General features: G+C 41.6%; 1 protein-coding gene across 4 annotated transcripts in view; it reads left to right on the forward strand.

Moving 5' to 3' along the window:
- PIP5K1B (phosphatidylinositol-4-phosphate 5-kinase type 1 beta) overlaps positions 1 to 24,036 on the forward strand; it is a 159,560-nt gene that overhangs the window by 103,833 nt on the left and 31,691 nt on the right. For all 4 annotated transcript variants that reach the window (XM_088476651.1, XM_088476650.1, XM_088476652.1 and 1 more), the window contains 6 exons: positions 6,211 to 6,416; positions 7,568 to 7,651; positions 10,159 to 10,207; positions 14,352 to 14,436; positions 18,058 to 18,213; positions 20,968 to 21,112. In XM_088476651.1, the coding sequence (XP_088332777.1) occupies positions 6,211 to 6,416; positions 7,568 to 7,651; positions 10,159 to 10,207; positions 14,352 to 14,436; positions 18,058 to 18,213; positions 20,968 to 21,112 (725 nt within the window). The remainder of the gene's footprint in view (positions 1 to 6,210; positions 6,417 to 7,567; positions 7,652 to 10,158; positions 10,208 to 14,351; positions 14,437 to 18,057; positions 18,214 to 20,967; positions 21,113 to 24,036) is intronic.

The following is a 24,036-nucleotide window of genomic DNA, read 5'->3' on the forward strand; positions in this document are numbered from 1 at the left end:
GCATGCATCTGTGTAAAAAGCTTGTAAAGTGTAAAATAAAATTTTAAAAAATACGTGGGGTCCCCCCCTAAAAGCACAACTAGCCCCTGACTTTACAGAGCCAGTCCTGGTTGTGAAAATACGGAGGGCAAAGGAATTAGGGGTCCCCTGTATTTAGCACAACCAGCACTGGGCTCAGTGAGCCGGTCCTGGTTTTGGACATACAGGGGTCAAAATGACTAGGAGTCCCCTGTATTTTCCATAACCTTCACCAGACTCTTACTAGCAGGGGTGTAATGCCACAGCCAGGGGAACCTTCTTACCTGGTCCCCTGGCCAAAGCATTGCACCTGACCGTTAGTCAGCCCAGGCCGGGGATCCATGGGGAGGTGTGGACCCCCCCAATAAAGGAGTCCACCTCTCCAGAGCACCCCAGGCCTACACTGATAGCCAGCGGCTATCCCTGGCATCCCTGGACGGTGGTGCCGGGTTGATTGTGTATATAGTGTGTGTACAAAATAAATTAACTAATATTGCCTTTTGCTGGAGAACTACAGGTCCCAGCAAGTCTCACCCGCATGCTGGTACTTGGAGAACCACAAGTACCAGGAGCACAATGTATTTTTAATCCTGTGCTGAACGTCTTCTCATCAGTGTATATATACAGGGCCTGCTATGCAGTAGCGGCTGCGTCGGACATGGGCCACACCATCCGACTTCTGAGTAACCCTACACTTGCTCAGAATGCCTGACAGGATTTGGCCGCTGTTGTCAGTGGAACTGCCTCTTTCAGTGCAGACAGTGGCATGCCCCGACGCACTCGCCAATGGCATGCACCGACGCACCCGCCAATGGCAACCATCCCTTGCCCGCCCAGAAACACCTATAGGAATTGCATGTATCTCTGTGCATTTCTGAACTGTGTCCCCTGCGGTAACCATCGGGGTGCATGTGCATTGCGTGTCGGAGGCATGCGCAGATGTAGAACATCTGCGTCTTACGCCCCATGTTCTACATCCCTCCACTTCTGAATCAGGCCCTTCATTTCTATAACGTGAATGTGCCATAAAAATGCCCTTTCTTCCTCCTTATCATGTCCTTCATTAACGGCTTTGTTTCTAGAAAAATATTGATAAACTTTGTGGAAGAATACGTAGTGTAACTGGCCAAGGAGTCCAGCAACGCAGTATGAAGGGATTTTGTATCTATTTTCCCTCTAAATTTTACCAATAAATGTCTTAATTTAGTAAATACATATTAACAGTCCTTTTTGTGTCAAATCTCCTTATTTTTTGGTTCTTTGCTCTTGGTTGCTTTTCTCAAACAACATTAATCCTATTGTCACCATGACATACTCTGATTACCAGCCTGTTCTAATGCTGGGAAGACGTGTCACATGTTCCTTCTGTATGAAAATTAGATTGAAATATGGCCATATTCATATTTGCATACTTACTAATTTGAATAACAAATATTCATCTGAGGAATACATTCAGAATGATTACTCTTATAAATAAAGCAATCTGCCTGCATAATGCTTGGGTTTCTCTAATATTCACTGTCATTTATTACATAAAACAAACTAAGGGGTTGTAGAACCCAACACTTCTGTTTGTGTTTATGCCCGATATTTAAAATGTCAGTACTTTTACTACACATTTAAATATCGAATAGGAAACCCGACACTTTGTAGATAAACCCCTACATAAAAAATTTATGAGCTTTTATCTCACAAATGTCCAGTAATCATTATCCTTTTTGATATTTTAGTTGTGAAATTATTAATATTGACTTTGGCCGAAAACCAACCACACTCACTAACATCTTGCCACTCAGCGCTCAGATCAGAGTCCAGTTTTACCACACGTCACTGGCTAACTGTAGTATGTAAGTACAGTAGGAAAGTGACCACGCACACAACAGCCACCATCTGTGATTCTCTTCCAACTGCTTTGCTTGTCCAATAGTGTTCAAATCATTTATCTTTTATGTCAGCTTGTTATCAGCCATTAACCTCTCTCTAAAAAGCTGATAATCATTTTGGGACCACACACTATGAGTTACACGATATCGCCACATGTATCAGGGTAGGGAAGCTAGTACTGTATAGCGCTCACCATTGTTTATGCATTGCAGCAGTTGGAAAACCAGTGACCACGCCTGTGTCTACAGTGCTGATCTACAGATATGTAGGCCACAGATGGAGATGTTCAGGGCACACCCAAGCAGACCTGATGTTGTTTTAAAGTTATTGGACTTGTATCTCATCTATAACAACACATGCACGCATCTCCTTCCTCAGGGAGATGTTCGTCTGCACTGATATTTATCACTTTTTAATTAGTTACTGGGTTAGTTTGGACTCTGTGAATTAATTCATGTAAAAGTTTGACATCGGTTAATTATTTGGGGTCAAATTTGGGGTGATGTGTGGGAGATGCCTGTGATGTGCTGTTGCATTTTATACCTTCCAACCTTCCCAATTTTGGGGGGACAGTCCCACTTTTCGGGCAGTGTTAACCTGTTGTAAAGGAGTTCTCTCTCGCCATCGGTGCTAGGCATTCATACACTGGCAATAGAGGTTGGGGGCAACCCAGCAGCTTGCAGTGCGCTGGGCATACTTCCAGGGTGATAAGGAAGTGGTGTGTGATACACATCTAAAACCCCAAATGACGTGTGACAGGGCCATGACATGAAGCCATTCCCCCTTTTCATGCGAGCACACAATGTTACTCCTTTCTCCTACAAAATGTTTGGAGGCATGCAATAGGGAAGAGAAACATATGGGTGGGTCTTATATATTTGTTCATCTTTATGGTAATCTAATGTATTTCTGCAACTAGCTCCAAATGTAATTAGTACAAATGGCAAACACATTGCAAGTGGCTATTTTAAAAGTTGTATTTATATAGTGGTATATTATAGAGTCCATGAACACTTAGGGGCAGATTGAATTAGACACATAAGTGCAATAATGGTAGCCTGATCTCTGGCCCTGATTCAGAGCCAGACGCTCTGACAGAGCGCTCGCTCTGAATCAGGGCCGTCCCTACTGGCCGCTCGCATAGCTGTGGGTAACCACCCACAGCTATAGCGAGCGGCCAAAATGATGGTCGCGATGCATCGTGACCGTCAGGCTTGCGACGAGACCCTTGCGGTAGGGTCTCGTTGCCGCCAGCCCTGGAGTGCTTTTGGCTCTATCAGAGCCAAAAGCACTCCCACTGACATCACATAGGCTGAGAGACACACCCTGCGAAGCCGCCACAAGCCGTTACGGTGGCTGCATGAGGTTAATTGAATCTGCCAATAAATCATTTCATGGTAACCAAATGCAGTATATCAGGAGAATTCACCTCCAAGTCCCAGGTATGGTTAATAAATAATGGCTAATATGTGAAAGTATGTTAGAATTATTTTTAATATTTTTAAGAATGATTTTAGTATATTTACGAATGTGCAGGTTTTTAGAAGTGGAGATGTTGCCCAAAGCAACCAATCAAATTCTAGCTATTATCTTCTAGAAGGTGCTAGATAAAAGTAGAATCTGATTGGTTGCTTTGGGCAACATCTCCACTTCTAAAAACCGTACTTTTGTAAATATATCCCGTAATGTTAATGTCTGGCACTCACAGATAAAAATGTTGCCTTCTCCTGGTCTGTACTATCCTTGTAAAGAACATTTTGCTAAACAAAATGTCATGTATTTAAATGGAATAGTTATTTTCTGTTTTTTGTTTTTAAATAGAAAACAAGATCACAATTTACACAATGTTTGCTCATCTGAAAGCACATACTGAGACTTATAAAAAAAAAAAAAAGGTGCAGTTTACTCCTGGAACAATCCATGTTGTAATCCATTTTATTTATCTATTTTTGCACGCAGGAAATATATATCAGCTACTTTTGCATGTAACAAACAAATCCTGGTCTTTGTTTTTACGCTAAAATTTAGCAAGGACACATCAATCCTAATTCTAATCTCTCTACACATTTTAAATCAGCCCCACCTGATGCAATACATGGTTTTTGCAAGGGTGCAAATTTGCTACTTTTTATTGTTTGCTCCTAATTCTTGGCGATATATTGCTCGTTCTATCGACGTGCGATATATCGTGAGTGCATCGGCAGGGTGTGTACACCCGATATGTCTGTGATGACTTCATTCAAAGACATATCAGGTCAGCCCTTGCAGCACAATCGATATCGCTATATCTGAAAGATATATTGGTGCACCTGCATTGTGCACAGGCGACTGGCCGACCGGCCATACACTTGCTGCAGGGATCGCTGACACTAACATCTCAAATTGTATATAAGTGGTATAAAGATATCTATTTGGCATTGGCCTTCTTGTTAACAAGGCAACATTTTAACAGTGTGGCACAATTCATTAGATGCCACTTGTATAGAACTGCTGCAGTCTGCACTGGAGAGGAGCTTATGCTGGGTACACACTGGAGCGATGTCGTTCCGATTTGGCCACATCGGAATGTCAATTCTTGCATATCGTGCAGTGTGTATGTGTATGCATGGTTGTATGCAGCATTGTCAGGTTTGATGTGCTGCACCATGGCGCCATGCAGTGTAATGAAAAAAGAGATGAGTGATTGTGCCGTCGTTCGTTACATCGTTCTGATGTGTACCAAGGATCCGATATGTCGGGCCAACATATCAGCTGAGTACACATCGCTTAGTGTGTGCCCAGCTTTAGACTATAGACATTACTCTAAAGAAGACTTGACAGTGACATACAGTGGAGGCAATGATTATATGGGCTGAAACAGATTAGTTAAAATGTAAGTTTTAATATGATGGTCACCAGTAAGACCCAAGAGGCAAAAGAAAAAAAAATGATGACGGTCAGATATGAGTTGATATTGATTTCTTATAGATGCTGCTGATTATAATGACAAGCATCATCTATAACCTCTTTAAGTTTAATTTGAAATACTGGACATGTCGTATCATTTTTGAAATATACTGAATTATTTCATGCCCACAATGAAATTCTCAGCGCTAATACAAATTGTAACCACAAATCACATAGATTGTAAATTAATACATAACCATCTGTATGGATAAGTGTTCTAATTAAAGCAGCAGATACACACAATGTGCTTGTGGTAGCACACTAAACTACACCTGACTGCCAGGTGTGCCAAAGTACAAACAATAAACTAGAATATCTGCGCTAATGAATAATAAGGAGAATTGATACAAGCAGATCACCACCAAGACAAGAATATAAAGAATACAAACAATTTAATATATTGAATAAAATTATTTGACCGGTCAAAATAACAGCAAACAAAATATAATCACATACAATATTGATCACCTACAGTATTTTAGACTTTAAGGATCAGACATTTATAGGATTGTAAATTAATTCCAAATAATACATGCTATTTCACAATAAAGTTATAGCTAGCAAAAAATCTAAATAGAATTAGACAGATCTGAAAAAAATCTGAAAAAATCCGCTGAAGGAGGTGGATCAAAAAATTGTAAAAATATGTATGTGCAAGAATTTATTTTTTTAAAAACATAAATGTTATTCCATAGTGTCCACATCTAAACAATGTTAGAAATCTTCAGTCTCACCCAGCAAGATCAACTGTATAATAGGAATCACGGGAAACCTGTATCCTTGCTTGAATAAGCATGTCACCTCCATGGTTCACAATACTGTATATGTAATTAGATAGCTGTGAGCATCGGAGGAGGCTCCGGAGAGACGAGGTGTAAGCGGCTCCTTAATATTCAATGTGCCAGTGTCCGTCCGGCCGCGTCTCAATCCTGCCTCAAGCTCCTGGTAGCCAGCTGTTATCCAGCGAAACCCCGAATCTCACGTGCTGGTGAAGGGATGATGGAATAAAATAATTAGATGCCAATAGACACTACAGATGGGTCCAAAGATCAGTTTCTGACGCGTTTCGCACTGTAAAGCTGGAGCGAAACACTTTGAAAAAGCCACAGCTTTATGGAGCGAAACGCGTCAGTGAACTGATCTTCGGAGCCACTGACTGTACCCCTTATGAATTTGTGAATGGCAGATTATAACCAGTCTAAAATGCAAAATGACATGGTTAATTTCTCCAGTTTTGGTGGATGGGGAAGCTAGCATGGGAGCTTTCTAAGATGCTCTTACGTGAATATCAGCTATAGAATTTATCTAATTTACATATGCTGTGCTGCTACTAATGAGAAGTATTTTGTCCATGTTTAACAGGTGCTAGAAAGTTTCAAAATTATGGACTATAGCCTACTGCTTGGAGTTCACGTGCTTGACCATGCATCGAAAGAGAAAGAAGGAGAAACTTCTCAGTATTCCATAGACAATAAGCGGCCATCTGTGCAGAAAGTTCTCTATTCCACTGCACTGGAGTCTATACAGGGTCCAGGGATGGCTGTCGACTCTGTCATAAAGGAGAGCATGTGAGTCATTTAATAAATTACATTTTGAAACCTTTACGAGACACTGCAGAGAGAACATTTTAATGTTAAGCCCTTTAAACAGACTTGAAACTGTTCACTGTGACAGCTGACTAGCAAAGAGAGTTTTAGTCCCAATAATTATAAGCTCTTATAGCTGCTAATTGCGGAAATAAGAATTTATCTACCGCCTGATTGTATGTAGAATTACATCCCGGGACAGGAGCTCTGATAGGAGCTCATCCCTTTGATGTGTAAAATAAAGTGATAGCTGATGTGATCACTTTACTTTCTGCTGCTGGACCCCTGGAGGCCTACTGTGCGTGCCCCATCATCAGAGCACACATGTACAAATGGCCAATAACGTGGAGGGAGCCGCTAAATTATGGAATATGTAATTTATACTATAGGCTACAATGGTTAGCTACCGGGGCCAAGCTCCTGAATGCTTTGCACATTAAATTTAATAATATAGCAGCCCCCATGCTGCTATAGCGATTGGAAATGGGAGAACTGCAGCAGATATCTCTGATATCTGCTGCAAATCCACCATAATAAATCCAGTGGATGCTTAACTTTTGCGGATATCTCCCGAAAGTGCAAAGTTTGTTTACAGCCTGATCACCAAGCAACAGTATTGGTTTGCAAATTTATACATACACAGCCCTTGGGCTGAGATGCTGGCAGATGATTGCATGTACAGACCGACTAGTTGTCTGCTAACTGAATTTTCAAGCATGCTGTTAATTGATCAATTTATTTGTACTTTAAATAGTTTTTTTTGGGAGCAAAGAAAATTGTGTGATGATATTAAGGGTAATTGTTCCTTTTGCTATGTTCTATAGAAGTATAAAAAAATGTTTGATTTAGCAATCAGTATATAAAGCCCATTGGCTGCGGCCTTACCTTACAGATGCAGTAGACTTTTGTTGCAGCCGCTATTGCGTCCACCTCTAGAGATGGCTGCAAGTATGGTCAGATAGTGAAGCACGAGTGTATAACTCAGGGGGCATTTGGCGCGTTTGATAGGCACCTGTGTGTTTTGTTTTTTTCATATTACTAACTCAAAGCTTAGTTAAAATATTAGTCCTTTAATATTTTAATGGTTAAGACAAAAAACAGGTTCTTTAATTGCAAACTTACTTTTATGATAGGATGGGCGGCATTCCAGCAAAAAACCATAGAGGAGAACGGCTGCTGCTGTTTATGGGTATTATCGACATTCTGCAGTCCTACAGGTAAGTAATATACACTTGTATTGTCTCAGTGCTCACACCTTCCTTTAACTACCTACAGTATAGTGCACTGCCTCATACTCCACTACTGCGAATGATTGTTTGTCAGGTATACTTTGGTGGGCATGTCTACAATTCAGTCTTTGGAAACAACTCAAAAATTCATTTAGCAGGGAAATTTGCCCTTTTCTGCAAAAGTGCAGATGGAAGGTAGAAAACATACATCATTAAATATATAGGACATGATTGCATTTATAGCAGCTCTGACCAGCCAGAGACTTCAAATGGTTTTGTGGGAGGAAAGGGCTATGCGCCTACCAGTAAAACAGAGAACACCTCCAGCTCATATAAATAATTCCATCCCACGAAATTAAACATTTTCAAGTGAAAAGAAAACAAGAAACAATGTATGGCCAATATGTATTAGGCAAGAAAATTCCCAATCCACCCAACATCCTTTTAATAGATGCAAAAACATTTATAGTACTGGCAGATAAGGCTGCCAACACCCTAAGGCAAATCATGGCCATTGTCAGGGGATCCAAGGTTTATGATGCATAATGACACTCATTCAGTGTTTTTGTTTTCCCTGTTGTGCCATCCACCTGCCAGAGAACTTAAATGAAACCCACCTTCCTCATTCATTGACAAAGAGGAAGATGGGTGTATTTAATTATGTAAAACCTGTCTGCCCTCCCCTCACACACTGTTATTCTTACTTTGTACATCAGGTAGGCAGAGTGTTACAAGTCGCGGTCACGACTTGTCTCCAACTTGCAGTTTACCTCCTCTTGACGTTGTTGTTCCAGTTCCCTCAGTCTGCATGCTACAGGAGATCACGTATTATCCACAGCACGGCATGATTGGTTCCTTCTCCTATTTGTGTACGCTGGCCTTTTTCCGCCTCGCCGACTATAGCGTTCCTTTTGGTTCTCTCGGCTCTGCTGCATGGTCAGCATTCTGTGCCTTCTCACTATACTGTGTCCTGGTTCTCCAGCTGTATTGCCTAGCCAACGGTTATCGGCTTCCCAGCTGCACCAGCAGCTTCCGTGCTGCCATCGGCTAAAGCCACATCTCCAGTACACCAAATTGTGTACCGTCTCTCAAGCCGCACCATCGGCTCTCAAAGCTGCTCCAGCAGCTCACCAACTTCTGCTACCGGCTCTAAGCCGCACCATTGGCTCTCAAAGCCACTCCAGCAGCTCAAAAACTTCTGCTACCGGCTCTAAGCCGCACCATCGGCTCTCAAAGTTGCTCCAGCAGCACACCAACTTCTGCTACCGGCTCTAAGCTGCACCATCGGTTCTCAAAGCCGATTCAGCAGCTCACCAACTTCTGCTACAGACTCTAAGACACACCATCGGCTCTCAAACCCGCTACAGCAGCTCACCAACTACTGCTACCGGCTCCAAGCCGCATCATCGATTCTCAAAGCCGCTCCAGCAGCTCACCAACTTCTGCTACCGACTCTAAGCCGCACCATCGGCTCTCAAAGCCGCTCCAGCAGCTCACCAACTTCTGCTACCGGCTCCAAGCCGCACCATCGGCTTTCAAAACCGCACCTCCAGTACATCAACTTGTGTACCAGCTCTCAGGCCGCACCATCGTCTCTTCAGCCACCCCATCGGCTTTCAAGCCACACCATTGTCTCTTATGCCGCACCATCGGCTCTCATAGCCACTTCAGCAGCTCAGCAACTTCTGCTACCGGCTCTAAGCTGTGCCATCGGCTCTCAAAGCCGCATCACCAATTCACCAACTTATGTACCGGCTCCCAGGCCACACCATCGGCTCCTAAGTCGCACCGTCGGCTCTCAAGCCGCACCATCGGCTCCTAAGTCGCACCGTCAGCTCTCAAGCCACACCTTTGGCTCTTTTGCCCTGCCAGTGACTTTTTGCTTTCTGTTCCTCACATTTCCACTGGATCCCATTGGTTATTCGTGCAAACCGCTACTACCCTGAGTATTAAGACCAGGCGGCCATCTAAGTACTTGTGACCGTGTTTAGTTCTAAGGGAACAACGAGTGACTCTTAGTGGCAGAAGACCTTGCTAGCCTGGGTTCTAGGGGGTTTGCACGGAACAGCCCTTGGGACTCATAACAGAGTAGGGCATGTGTAGTAGTAGCAGTGATAGGCTGAGAGCATGACACTACATAGTGGTGTCACAGCACAGCGTCACACTTCAAGCTTGGTTATGAAGGGTGAAAGTCATGAATACCCTTTTTCCCCACATATAAGAAGCAGGGGGCATGAGGGCGTGCTTAGTCTGGGCACTGGCACCAGGTCTGCCCACAGACATTGCCTTTTCTACTGCAAATTTCACACATTTACCTGTAAAAACAAATACATTTGCGGAACTGTAGGCATGTAACAACACAAAGCAGCATTTATACTACACTTTATCATGTTAGCAGGTTTGTAAATTACTCTTCAAAAGTGTAAATAATGTTATTATTGTAAAACCAGCATTATGAAATTTGGTATTAATTTACTTTTATTAATTTGTCTTAGGCTGATAAAGAAGTTGGAACACTCATGGAAAGCATTAGTGTATGATGGGGTGAGTTTACAATATTTGTTAAGCATGTATTACATGTTAATTTACTTACATTGATAAATCGTTGATCCTGTAATTTAAAACAGCTATGTGGTTACTTGTTATTATTCCTGTAAGAAATAACACCAGTTTGTATTTTTAGTACATATCCTTATATTTCTAAAACAGAATTAATTATATTTCCACCGGCCAATAACAGTTACCAACCTGATCTCTCTATCACTGTTGATAACTCGACAATCCACCCTGCTGCACAAGCTCGCTGCCTAGGTGTCATCCTTGACTCTGAACTTTCCTTTGTTCCCCACATTCAATCTGTCTCAAAATCATGTTACATACATCTAAAAAACATATCCAAAATTCGACCATACCTCACACAAGACACTGCAAAAACTCTAGTCCATGCACTCATTATTTCCCGCATTGACTATTGCAATAGTCTTCTTACTGGTCTTCCCAAAAACAGGCTCTTGCCATTACAATCCATTATGAATGCAGCTGCAAGGCTGATCTTCCTCGCCAAACGTTCATCGTCTGCTGTTCTGCTCTGTCAGTCCCTCCATTGGTTGCCGGTTTTGTACCGTATTCAATACAAATTACTTTTACTTACAAATAAAGCTATTAACCAAACCACACTAACATACATCTCTTCACTCATCTCAAAATATCTCCCAATCCGACCTCTCCGATCAGCACAAGACCTGCATCTCTCATCCCCACACATTACTTGCTCCCATTCACGGACACAGGACTTTTTTGGACTGCACCCACTCTATGGTATGCCTTACCACGCACAATAAGACTTTCCTCTAGTCTCCAATCCTTCAAGCATTCCCTGAAAACTCACCTCTTCAGGCAAGCTTATCAGATCCCAGAACCGCCCACATAACCTTCATAGCGTCCATATCTAATTACCTCCCCTTTCACAGTCCACACATAACCTCACACTTTCTTTCTTTCACATCCTCCTGACATTTGGCCGACATTCCTGTGTGACCGGATCATGCAGCCCACCAAGAAACTCTGCATTCTGGCTAGACCAAAATGCAATATATAGCACCTATCCTTGTGTATCAATGCCTATTTCCCTATAGATTGTAAGCTTGCAAGCAGGGCCTTCCTACCTATATATCCATCTGTTATTACCCAGTTTTGTTCTATTAATGTTTCCAATTGTAAAGAGCAACAGAATATGCTGCGCTATATAAGAAACTGTTAATAAACAATAAATAAATAAATATCACAGCATTCATTAGATAAAAATTATATTTAATAGTTTAGGATTCAGATTTATGTAATTGTGTTTAAACAGTAATATGTATTAGCCCTTAACTAACTTTAGAGAGGCATCCTGCTAGTTAGGAAAATTGAAATTGCTGGTCAAATAATTTAACCATATTTGCAATCAAATTTAAAGCTGGCTACACAGCAGACCAACTTTCATCCAACCATCCAACTAGTTGGCTGATTGTCATTTGCTTCCATGCATTACCAGACTTTAATTCCAACCAACCAACTAGTTGGATGGTTGGAGGAAAGTTGGTCTGCTCTGTGGCCAGCTTTTGGAATACCCAGACCAAATGAGCTTACAATTTAAATCATTGCCAGTTTGTTCATTCATACTGATATAATTTATTTTATTATTATTTATTAACAGTTTCTTATATAGCGCAGCATATTCCATTGCGCTTTACAATTGTAAACATTAATAGAACAAAACTGGGTAATAACAGACAGATATATAGGTAGGAAGGCCCTGCTCGCAAGCTTACAATCTATAGGATATAATGCTTCATATAAAGAAAAAGCCACATTTCTTTGCTAAATAGTCATACCAACATTGGTTGTTTTTGTGCTTTGTATATCCCTACGTGTTACCATAGAAGTCAGTCCACACCTGAGTCTTTATCATTTTTGTTTACAAAAGAGACTGTGCATGTGATCCCAGCCCTGCTAAGAAATCAATCATGTATCCTTTGATGTTTTATATACACATCTTCCTACCCATGCTAGTGCATACTGTCTCATTTCCTGCTTTCTCAGTCACATACTGTACAATGCGAATCAGTCTTTTGCCTGTATTTTTACAGTGTGATTGGCTATAGCTTTCTTTTATGTCCCATATGTATTGACCTTCATTAAATATGTCTTTCTGAAGTGAGAAGAACCTGCCAGTAGTATGTTTGGCAGGGCAGGGTGTTTACTGTTATCAATAATGTGCATTATATTACCAAACACCTCTAAAATACCCAAACACACCCAGCAATGTGGGAAATAAATACAGTGGATTTAGCATGTGGTTTTAGGATGTGGCTTTCACCACTTGAAATGTACTTACAAGAAATAATTTTCGCAAAATATAGAATATGCCAGCACACAGGGCAACAAAAGAGGGGATATCACACCTATTAAGGCATATAGAATTGGGATGTACTGGTCTTACTTTATAAGAAAAAGCCTGAATGACATTGAAAAGTGGGTCTATATGTAAAGTATGTTGTTACATAATTCCACAATTTTATAGACATATATTCTGTGAAGTTTGAAAAGGCTTTTATATGACAGCGATGTGCTTCATGTGACTGTTATACAGCGGTGTGTTTCATGTGACTGTTATACAGCGGTGTGCTTCAGGTGACTGTTATACAGCGGTGTGCTTCTTGTGACTGTTATACAGCGGTGTGTTTCATGTGACTGTTATACAGTGGTGTGCTTCATGTGACTGTTATACAGCGGTGTGCTTCATGTGACTGTTATACAGCGGTGTGTTTCATGTGACTGTTATACAGCGGTGTGTTTCATGTGACTGTTAAACAGCGGTGTGCTTCATGTGACTGTTAAACAGCGGTGTGCTTCATGTGACTGTTTTACAGCGGTGTGTTTCATGTGACTGTTATACTTGTGAAATTATGAGTCTTTCATCTTTTACATATTCACACAATCTATTCCATTTTGGGGTTTGCTTTGAGGAGTAAGGCAAAAAATGACTTTTGGCTGATGTTAGCATGGTGTCCTATTGATGTCAGAACAGATGATAACTAAATAATTGAATTTGGGACCTCAGTTTTGTCTCTTTACTTTTTTGTGCCTCTATAGCCATAGTGGGGCAACACGGTGGCACAATGGTTAGCTTTGTTGCCTTACAGCACTGGCCAGGGATCTCTGTCTGTCGATCCCAGTTATTGATGAGTGTAGAGTCCAAGGGGTGTGCAGGCGCACACCCTGTGCGCACACCTAGGCGTACCTGTGACCACTGTTTTGTATGCCCTTTGCTTGTTTCCTTATCAGCTATAGTATTCATATCAGCCTGGAAACTGGACAGCAGTTATGGGTGCAGAGCAGCTGGGGGGTAGGGGGGTGGGTTGTGTATACAGTGAGCTAACGTGAAGTGGGCATGGCTAGATCCAACCTGTAGCTCACCAGAGCATCAGTGTATTCACTTAACAACCAAATTCTGTCTGTGAAAGAGCAGCAAGTGTGTAAGAGCCCTGTGTAAGGTTTGTCTGAACTACTTACCCAATCAGTGAACAGATCAACATCATCTAAACTTGAAACAGTGACTAACCTGTTTGTGAAATATTACTGAATTCACATATCCACTTGTTACTATTCTTTTAAACCTGAGTAAATAAAATATAAAGCACATGCTGAGGGTGAGCTTTCAACGAGTAAATCAAATATCTCCTCAAACACCTTACTGTACATGACAAAGTAACTTTTGATTGCTAACAACAGGATATGTTTGTACACACATGTCATATAACTCATTTAAAAAATGTGACCATCCTAAAACTTGTAAAATAAATATTACACTTTGTTGCTCTCAGCAATTCATTTAACATGTTATATCTACAAATATCCCAGACTTTTAATATTTTTGTTCACGAGTCACACCAGGGCTCTGTTAGGCAGCTCAGTATAACATAACTTGCGTTTCTTGTTGGGCAGATTTGATTTTCCTGTAAATCAGTACACTGGATTTATTCTATAAGAATCCCCCAGGGGAGCTGAGGAAAAATCTTGTATAACAGGATTTGCTTTCACAAGAATTTCATTGGGGCAAACTGTTCTCATGGGCTTATCAGAGGAATTTGCATTAACGGGATTTACTGTTTTATAACATGAATGCCTGTTATTTTCTTTCTAGGACACCGTGTCAGTACACAGGCCAAGTTTTTATGCAGATAGATTTTTGAAGTTTATGAGCGCCAGGGTCTTCAAGAAGGTCCAAGGTAAGTAGCAATATGACTCTTGCACTGGATATAGGTGCCGACAATGGATTGTGATTCAGATTTAAGTGTGGATGCAAATGTCATTGCAACTGCGATCTATTACGGATTTGTAATTGCGAAAATATGCTAATGAGATACTCACCGTCCCATGGTTAGATACGCCCACTGAAAGAATCTCACGCACAAAACCGGAAACATCGAATGCAGATCAGGTGGCCTTCTGAGCAAGTCTAAGCTGTCACAGACATAGCGGCGAGGGCTCTCCTGCTGCGAGCAAGAACACAGTGGCTAATTTATGGACGTCCAGAAAACAGTGTTTAAACAGTCAAACACACCTGCGTTTTTTAAGCGCCCCTTGTTACCTCCGCTAAACGCTGACTACCTCTCACTCACCTTGCGAGTGAATCCTTTGTGAGAGCATAATTGCAGTTCAATCATTGCGCATGTCCAGTGCAGCTTACAATATGCATAATCGTTCAATCTGCATAAATATTGCCATTGACTCCACATCCGAATCAGGCCGATCGCATAATTATTAGGAAATATCAGTTGACGTTCTGTTGCGAATGGGTACTATTTCATGCTCAGAGTGACCTATGTTTTTCATACCCCATTGTGTAATATGTGAATTTCTATGAGAGAAGATGAAAAAGCAGGCCTCATGATATAACAGAGGAAAACTAGACGCACCCTCAGAGTTAATAATAGAAATGTGTAACCCGCGCTGAGTACACATATGTACAGGACAACAGATTACCTCAGGCAGAAGAAAAAAGCTGGTGCTATGGAGACAGGAAAATCTTCTGTCATTCTACATGTATGCATAACACAAGCCCATTTATCTGATGCCATTAAAGTGAATATGACTGAATAACCTCACTAACAGTTACCTGGGTGTCAGTGTGTACAGGGCAAATGAATAGGCTCCCACCACTTGCTTAATGAAAAGTAGTTAAGCAAAAACATATGGCCTGTAAAATAAATATTAACTTCAAATTGATATAATAAACTTTCTGGTCATCGCCGTATCTACAAATTCAAAAAGTTCTGTGCCAATTTAAAGTCACTCAGTTTAAGCCAGCTAATTTTAGCAGAACTACATATGAGTCCTCATACACTATTGTCGCAGTCGCTCCAAACAACACTCCTCGGCACACCAGGTCCTATCTGACACAGCTTGTACCGAGCATCATTTTTGCATTTGTTTTTGCCTAAAAATGTGTTTTAGTCAGAAACAAATGTGACAAACCACTTCACGAGACTGCACTGATTCATTTGATATGCGACATGTATATCTGTGTGCGACTGAGTCTGAGTCTGTATACGAAGTGCAAATTCAACATGTAAAAAAACAATGCTACAATGCAGAACACCTTTAGAATTTCAAGAGGTAAAAATAACCAATGGTGTAGCGCAACTTATGTGGGGTACGCTAACACAGTTACAGGTGAGTCAAAATGTTAAATTTGATATTTCCACACCAGTACCAAATGACCATAAGTTGGTCTGGCGCATATGATGGTTACATTGCTTGAATGTCAACACTGGAAAGTGTTTAAGAAAGCTATCTGCAAATCAGGTAACTGGTTGGATGAAGAGAAATGGCAGGCTGAGGAGAATAGAGGAAGAGAGCCAGAGTCCTGACACTAAGGACTAAAGAGCAGGACTGTAGAGCTTACATTGCTTGAATGTCAATACTGGAAAATTTTTAAGAACGCTATCTGCAAATCAGGTTGCTGGTTGGATGAAGAGAAATGGCAGGCTGAGGAGAATAGAGGAAGAGAGCCAGAGTCCTCACACTAAGGACTAAAGAGCAGGACTGTGGAGCACGCTTTCGCTAACTACATACATGAGCAGAGAAAAGCATACGTCTGTTGGCAATTTCTCTCCATCTAACCAGCTACCTGATTTGCAGATAGTGTTCTTAAACACCACACTTTCCAGTGTTGATATTCAAGCAATGTAACCATCATATAGTGGAAAACCTGTCACTACATTTACATTCAGAGACTCTGCTTCCTATGCATCAGACCAATTTGTGGACATATGGTACTGTCGAGGGAATAACAAATTTAACAGAGACATTTTGACTCATCGTGTAACTGTGTGTTAATGTAAAATCACAGGTTGCGCTATACCATTGTTTTTTTACATGTTGAATTTATATATTTTAGCATAGCACCTGCATACAGTGGCCCTGATTCAGAGCCGGACACTCTGAAAGAGCGCTCGCTCTGAATCTGGGCATTTTTGGGTTTTTTTTGTGCGGCCTCCTGGCCGCTCGCATAGCTGTGGGTAACCAAGACCATCGCGACTATCGGGCTTGCGACGAGACCCTTGTGGTAGGGTCTCATGGCCGCAAGCCCCAGAGAGCTTCTGGCTCTAATAGAGTGGGAAGCTCTCCCACTGACATCACTGGTGATGTCAGTGGGGCCGCCCACAAACGGCAGGAGTTCGCTTGGGAACGCCTTCGTTTGTGAAGCCATCCCCCGGCCACGCCTACAAAACGGAGCCGGCTCCGTCGTGCGCATGCCCAGTGGGCAAACATCGATCCGGTTGCGAGCGCTCAGTGCTTGCGACTGGGTCTGAATCAGGCCCAGAGATACAACAGCGGCGGCATTAGCGTATAACCCTGAATCAGGCCCAATATAATAAAACCAAACCTGCACAGATTATAGTGATCTGTGCTGTGCTACAAATTGACAGCGGCTTTGCTGTCAGATCTGCTGTGGAATAGAGGGTTGAAATCTGATGGGTATCGACGGTGGATAACAATGACAGTCATATCCGATGTAATAGTAACTACTGGTTTTATAAAACTGTAATCCGTCATCGATGCCCGTCAGTTTCAATGCGACGGCAGATCCGACCCTTAGTAAATTTACCCCTAGACTGCAACCATTCATCCTGCCATAACTGAATCCACTGCTTGGGTGTAGTAAATAACATTGTTAGTGATCATACAATAGTGTATTGTGTACTTCAGTGGTTCCCAAACTCTATCCCCAAGGCACCATAACAGCCTAGGTTTTAAAGATAGCTATGCTTGAGCACAGATGATTAAATCAAATTGATTGACTTACTATTTAAGCCACATGTGATCATGCATGGATAGCCTTAAAACCTGGACTATTAGGGTGCCTTGAGGACCGAGATTGGGAACCTCTGGTGTACGAAGAATACAACTTAAATCAGATCCTAAAGTCTTGCATACAAGAACAGTCAAACAATTGAAACTTGAACATTTCTTGGATGATCTAAACAACTATCCCTCGTATAGAGTCTCGTATATATTATCTTTGACTACAGTCTGGCATAGCCATGTGTCATTCAACTAAGTCAGAGTGCATGGGGCTCACATTCCCCGAGTTAATTCATATATTGTTGTCTTATACCATTTCAGACGCATCCTTTTGATGTAAAGTAAGTGGCCGACTACAGATCCCCCCTCTCCACTTCCCTTGCACTGCCTACGAAAACCTGAGACATGTTCTATATACCTTATTAGAATGGATGCTCTGTTATATATGGTGTCTGTTGGTGATTGACATATATATTGTTGTACACAGTTAAAAGAGGAACATAACAACCTATTTTTAAATTATTTTTTTTATTTTTTAGCTTTAAAGTCTTCACCCTCCAAGCGACGGTGCAATTCTATTCCAGCTTTAAAGTCTTCTTCGCAGGAGATCCTGTCTGCCAACAATCAGGAATGGTCAGAGGAGAAAAGCAAAAAACTGGCAGATGGGCAAAGTTTCACCAGTCTGGATGAAGAGGGTAAGGAAATTCTGGAAGATATTACACAGAGAGTTCTGTCTAACTACCACATTGACCTTTATAATATCTTATTAGTTGGTTGCAGAGTTTAATCATTTTGAAATATGCTCATTGGTGCTTCAAACTGAGGCTATATATGAATTTAAAACTAAACAAGGATTCTGAGCTGTGTGATATTTTTGATTGCTCTAGTAAGGGTATGCAGTCGGGAAGCTGGCGGACGTAATTCCGAAAGCCGGCTACCCGACCGCTTTATCCCGGCGAGGGTTAAATGACAGGCTTCTAAATCTAGACGCCTGTCATTTTACCGAAGCCGGGAGACCGGCGCCCGGCATCCCGATCGAAGTGATGCCAGACAGCCGCTGCGGACAACTGAGGGGTGGGGAGGATTAGGTTTAGGGCTCCCGGAGGGCACTTAGGGTGAGGCACCCCCCGGGAGGTTAGGGTTAGGCTAGGGGAAGGGAGGGTTAGGGTTAGGCACTCCCCCCGGGGGACTTAGGTTTAGGCGGCGGGGAAGGGGGGATTAGGTTTAGGCACTTAGAGGGGGAATTAGGGTTAGGCACTGTGGGGAAGGTTAGGGTTAGGCACCCACCCCTAAGGAGGGTTAGGGGGGGGAGGTTAGGTTAGTTAATACTTACCTTGAGACGATCGGGATTTTCAGCCATGTCGGCCAGCCACTGTCGGGATTTGAACCGCCAGACGTAATTCATACCAATTCCCTAATAAGTGCAGGAAAGCAGGGCATATCTATTCTCTTATGGTAAGTTTCTGTAAAAGTATCTGATTTCTCTTGTACTTATTCTTTCTTGTAAGTTGCATATTAGTACTCTAACATGATGCATTGATATTCTGTAGAACAACACTCATATCACATAATCAGTACTTATTATTATTTTAGAGTAAGTATTCTCACATAGCTTAAGCAAATTGCAGTCAGTGGGCCTGATTGTGAGTAGTACTGCGCATGTGTCTGATCGTCTGCGCTCAGAGATGCAGTACAGGATAGGAAGCAGAGTCTGTGACTTTTAATGGCCGTTCCTGGGAGGGAACAGGTGGTTGCAAAGCCAACAAGGCATGTTGACGCTCACACAGGGCCATACTCAGAAATAGAAACTGCACCTGCCACAGGGCTGGTGCAAGTTTTGATGGTGCTATCAATGGTGCATCTAATGCAAAGCATTCCGGAGCTTGGTAAATATCACAATATAGCAGCTCCCATAGAAACCTATGGGGGCTGTTACTGCGATTGGAAACAGAGAAAAACGCAGCAGATATTCCCAATATGATGATGACACTGCCACTTCCGGAGTAGCATTTCCTCTAGCAGCTGTGCATATGATTGAAATGTTAGCAGGAGTGTAGAGGACGCAGATAGGTACAGATGGTAGGTGATTGAATTATTAGGAAGAAAGAATAGGTCATTTGTTACCATGACTGTGATAACAGATGATCAGGTGGGTGGATTGTGGATTGGGAGATTGTTTTTTAAGGAGAGGCTTGGAGAGACTTTGCAGTCATGGTGTAGATTAGTTAAAAAAAAGTTTGACTAGACTTTGAGCTGAAAAGCAAGAACCTCCAAAGTCACATTTTATGAAATACACCTGAAAGAGAAGTAGTTTCCCAGGTAAGTAAGTGGCTAAGACGTTGGTTTCAGAAAAGAACTAAGAAACATTCTCTTTCAGCTACAGGCTTCACAATAGGAATAAGCTGCACCTCATTGCGTAGTGTACAGCTAGTCTTGGTGAATAGATAGTTAGAAGGCTGAAGGAAGTTTTAAACTGGGATCTCAGGGGAGGGAGAAGCAATCTGTAAGTTAGTATATACAGGTACCCGGGCTTAGGCGCATATGTATCAAAGCTTGATGTGAGATAAAATTGTGAGATATATATCACCAACCAATCAGCTTCTAACTTACATTTTGCAGGCTGTGTTTAAGAAATGATAGTTTGGAGCTGATTGGTTGGTGATATATATTTCACAATTTTAACTTACATCAAGCATTGATACATATGCCCCTTAGTCTTGGAAAACAATGGATACGTGGGGTACGGGTTTAGAAGAGGCATAAAGAGGTGTGTGAAATTAAAAGTGCCAGTAAAAATATCAAGATTAGCACCGATAAACCATTTGGTCCATATGAAATTCACCCACGTGTTATCTATGGACTGTCTCTGAAATATATCATTGCCACAAGATTGCCAGAACACAAATGTGGCACTAATCTTTAAAAAGTTAATAAAGTTGGAACCAGAAAAATCTTAGATCTGCGACCATTCTTAACTTGTAGGTGATATCATTCTAAGAGAACCTGATGGGTGTGATTCTGAAATATATTATTGTAGGAAATAAATCGATATCACAGTGTTATCCTGGGGGTTTAATTTTAATTTAGAAGTTTAACTTAATGAACCTGTATCTTTTTTCAGCCTTCCTAACTATGTGACCCATATTGTGCAGCAACTTAGTTAATTGAAAATAGGTTGTAGTCATTAATGTTTCCCTTTGGCCTACATACAGTAAAGACAGCCGTTAAATGCCTCATGCTTTGATGATGTCTCCAGATTTTAGTGAACTGACAGGCTGCAGTCTATTGATTCAGATCACAAAATGGCTCTCTGCTATGTGACCATGTGACAGGAACACTTGAACTGCTTTCATACAGTATATTTAGTTCTTCAGATTGCAGCTTGTTTAACACTATTAAAGTATGCTATAGCTATATGTATGTTCATATATATTGCTTAATGTCTGCAGCACTAAATTCAAGACATCGGCCTGACCTTGTACCAAGCACGCCATCCTTGTTTGAAGCTGCTTCCTTAGCAACTACAATATCCTCTTCCTCGTTGTATGTCGACGATCAGTATCACCATGAAGACACTATACGTTATTCCAGCAGGTAACTAACCATGCTTTACTATTCTGTTATAAACTGGAAGTTGAGATTAACCGGCTGTATTAATGTTATAATTCTGTGAGTAGGCAATCTGCCCACATGGAACCATATTATTTTATACTCATTTCATATGAAATTCTGAAATTCATCTCTTGGTACTGTACTAGTATTGGCATTTGAATTTTATTTAATCATATAAACTGTGATTATATGACTGATATATGTCATTGTTAATCCCTGGAACCTATATCACCAGGATAATATACATATTATTCATTGTTTTCAGATACTGGGCCTGATTCAGAGCCGGACGCTATTTGCGCTCGCTCGTTCAGAAATAGGGGCCGGCTATTTAAATTGAGCGCTCACTCTTTGCGGTCTGTTGACGCCTCTATGTCTGAGCGAGCGAACTAAACATGCGCTCGCTATTTTGTAAAGACGCCCCCTGGCCGCTCGCATCCTACGTCATCTCCGCTATTTATTTGATTAATCGAGTACATCGAAAGGCGTCTGAACTGCTTGCAGTGCTTGTGGTTGGATTTTCCTACCGCAATCATGCGAACAGTTCAGGCTAAGAAACAACCAAGTGACGTGGTCGATGACGCTGGTTTGTTAATTATGCACACCCTTAAAACGCCCGTTTTGACCGTTAGGCACGCCTGCGTTCGGATCTCCACTCCCCGTTTTCAAGCACCTTCCTCTGTTACCACCCACAAACGCCTCATCCTGTCACTCAAATTAGCAGGCACTCGCAATTTTGTGAACACACGTTTTCCGACCGCAATGACTGGTTGGCGCATGCGCATTACGACCCATACACATGCGCAGATGTGCGAACATCGATCGGAGCGAACGAGCGGCCGCTTACGAGCGGCTCTGAATCAGGCCCTATGTCTCTACAATGCTCTCTTATCATACTATATTCCTTCAGACCATCTGCTAACATTTAATTGCAAGAGATGCAATGTTTCTTGTAGCAATCACTTGCCTATACCCCATGAAAGTCAGAGAAACTCTCACATTTTGTGGGAGCCTATTGGAGTCCCTGAAGAGCAGAGCACCAGCATCCCACCCACATCCCTAGTGAACTGGGTAGGACAGAGGGGTGATGACATGTTTCGCAGGGAATTGCATCATTGTGGCCCCGGTCCTGCTGTGCGATGATATACAGCAGCATTGTGCCGCAAGGCTATGATGACTCAAGTCCATCTTGCATTTCCTACTTTCATTAGCCCTCTGCGGCCTCCCAGGGGGGGCATCTAAAAAAGGCAAGTTTGAGTTGGGTCTCATTTGGAGATGTACGTTTGCGCATATCTCCAATGGAGGGTGGACTGCATGTGCAGAATGAGTCCTATGAGATCAAAAGCAGTGCCCCCTGTCAATCAGCTTGCGGCAGTTAGGGGGCGGTACTGGACTGCGTTCACGAAAATGGGGATGTGTCTTCCTTGTTTTCTGGGAGGGCTGAGGCCAGTGTCTGCATCTGCTAACGCAGATTAACCAGCCTCGGTAGCGCAGATGACGCAGCCAATCTGAGTAGCCTTAGGCTTACTCAGATGGTCGCAATGTTGATCATCTCCTGCGTCCTCAGACGCAGGCATCGGGTCTGAAATGCTGGCTGGAGGCGTCTTTTTCCTTCAGATGCCTCCTATAGCATTAGCATATATGCACACAGCAGCTACGTCTATCTCTGAGCTAGACCCTATATATGTAAAATAAAAATATTACACTCAGTACATTCAGTGACAGCTTTATAATAACACATTCTTTGTGTTTTTGGACAGTGGTAGAATGACCAATTATTTACCTAGATTTTAAAACCTAATATTGTGTAGTAAACTACAAGAGTACCTGCCTACTACTGGTCACATATGGTAGGAATAAAACATCTTTATCGCTATACTGTAGGTTAGTGAATAATGCTACTTTACCATGCTGACAATTGTGTACCCAGAGCAGATTCTTTTAAGTTTTCTGTCTTGTTTCAATGCACATATGTCAGTGTTTTATGTCTTATGTCCATCACAATGTTGGACCGCATACAATTATTACATGACACAATGTATTGTAATTTTTCATTTTTATCCTATGTTACTGTACTCTGCTTTTCCTTCTACGTGCCACTGATAACATAATCACTTTTATTATACAAATTTCCTTTTTCCTTTGAAGAACTATTTTACCTTAAATCATTGTTGTTTTAGTGGTTGACGGCAGTTGATCACGGATATATTTTTATAGATTATAAAACAAGAGAAACTCTTTGGGCACAACATTTTTAAGGTTAAAAAGCAGTATTTTACATATAGCTTCTATGTTTCACTGGGAAGGTAGTTATCACAGCTGGCTGTCTAAAACTACTTTGAAAATAGCAATCGCACAGTGGTTTAGAATGCATTAAATGCAATTTTAAAACAGTGTTGAAGACTGCTTGCACCAAATATAAATGTACAGGAAGACATAAACAGTGGTACATTTAAAAAAAAAAAGATTGATTGTCTTATATATGATCCTGAGCTAGACACTACCTGACAACGGCTCTCATAGGAATGCTGCTTATTAACCAAATTAAATTAACTTTGCAGCCCTAATCCTACAGCAAACAAAAAGGCTTCTGAAACAAAATGTTCTCCTATTTGCAAAAATCTTGGTAGTTGGCATGGTAACCATACAGTGGAAATCTGCCAAAGCAACGATGAAACATAATCATTTAGGATTGATAATAAGAATCAATGTCATACTATTCTTTCAGTACATAACTTCTCAGACATGTTTATTTACTAGCAAAACAATATATCCAGTTATGAGAGACATTTACTCTGAGATGTCTGCAGCTCCCAAGGGGATTTAAGAGGACCCTTATGGGGGGGAAATAGTGTTTGTTAATGTGTTATATATTTATAGTGTTCGAAGCACTGTACCTAAAAATA

The sequence above is a fragment of the Taudactylus pleione genome, unplaced genomic scaffold, assembly GCF_031769625.1.
Source record: "Taudactylus pleione unplaced genomic scaffold, aTauple2 ptg000190l, whole genome shotgun sequence".
NCBI lineage: Eukaryota > Metazoa > Chordata > Amphibia > Anura > Myobatrachidae > Taudactylus > Taudactylus pleione.